We start from the raw sequence: 381 nt of genomic DNA, 5'->3' as shown, positions 1-381 counted from the left end.
CCTCCCTGCATCCCTGGAGAGGGACTTTCTAACACCCTCCCTCTGTCTGGGGTGGCCCCAAGGGATATGGGGCTCTTTGCCATCTGGCACGTGGGATGGCGATGAGGACCGTGGCTGACTCCACTCCCCAGCTCCCCTCGGGGCCAGATCCTGCCCCATGTCCCAGCACTGGCCGGGTGGGTAACAAGCACCTTTTCTCTGCAGTGGTGCAGTTCGACACAGGCCCGGTGGGACAGCCCATGGACATGCAGCATCCGAAGAGCAGGATGGAGATGGCCGTCGGCTCAGCAGGTGGTGGGGAGAACGGGATCCCGGCGGGCAAATGAGGCCATCGCTGTCTGCGACTCGGGGACGGGGACAGTGGCCACGGGGAGACCCGTG

At 64.8% G+C, this 381-nt stretch overlaps 1 protein-coding gene across 1 annotated transcript in view; it reads left to right on the top strand.

The window, feature by feature from the left end:
* PHLDA3 (pleckstrin homology-like domain, family A, member 3) overlaps positions 1 to 326 on the top strand; it is a gene marked incomplete at its 5' end in the record, with an annotated part of 687 nt that extends 361 nt beyond the window's left edge. The window contains one exon of the mRNA XM_009702915.1: positions 205 to 326. Within this exon, the coding sequence (XP_009701217.1) occupies positions 205 to 326 (122 nt within the window). The remainder of the gene's footprint in view (positions 1 to 204) is intronic.
* Between the last annotated feature and the right edge of the window lie 55 nt (positions 327 to 381).

This window comes from Cariama cristata, unplaced genomic scaffold, assembly GCF_000690535.1.
Source record: "Cariama cristata isolate BGI_N322 unplaced genomic scaffold, ASM69053v1 scaffold7116, whole genome shotgun sequence".
Taxonomy (NCBI): domain Eukaryota; kingdom Metazoa; phylum Chordata; class Aves; order Cariamiformes; family Cariamidae; genus Cariama; species Cariama cristata.
This window is presented reverse-complemented; position numbering and strand designations above follow the sequence as displayed.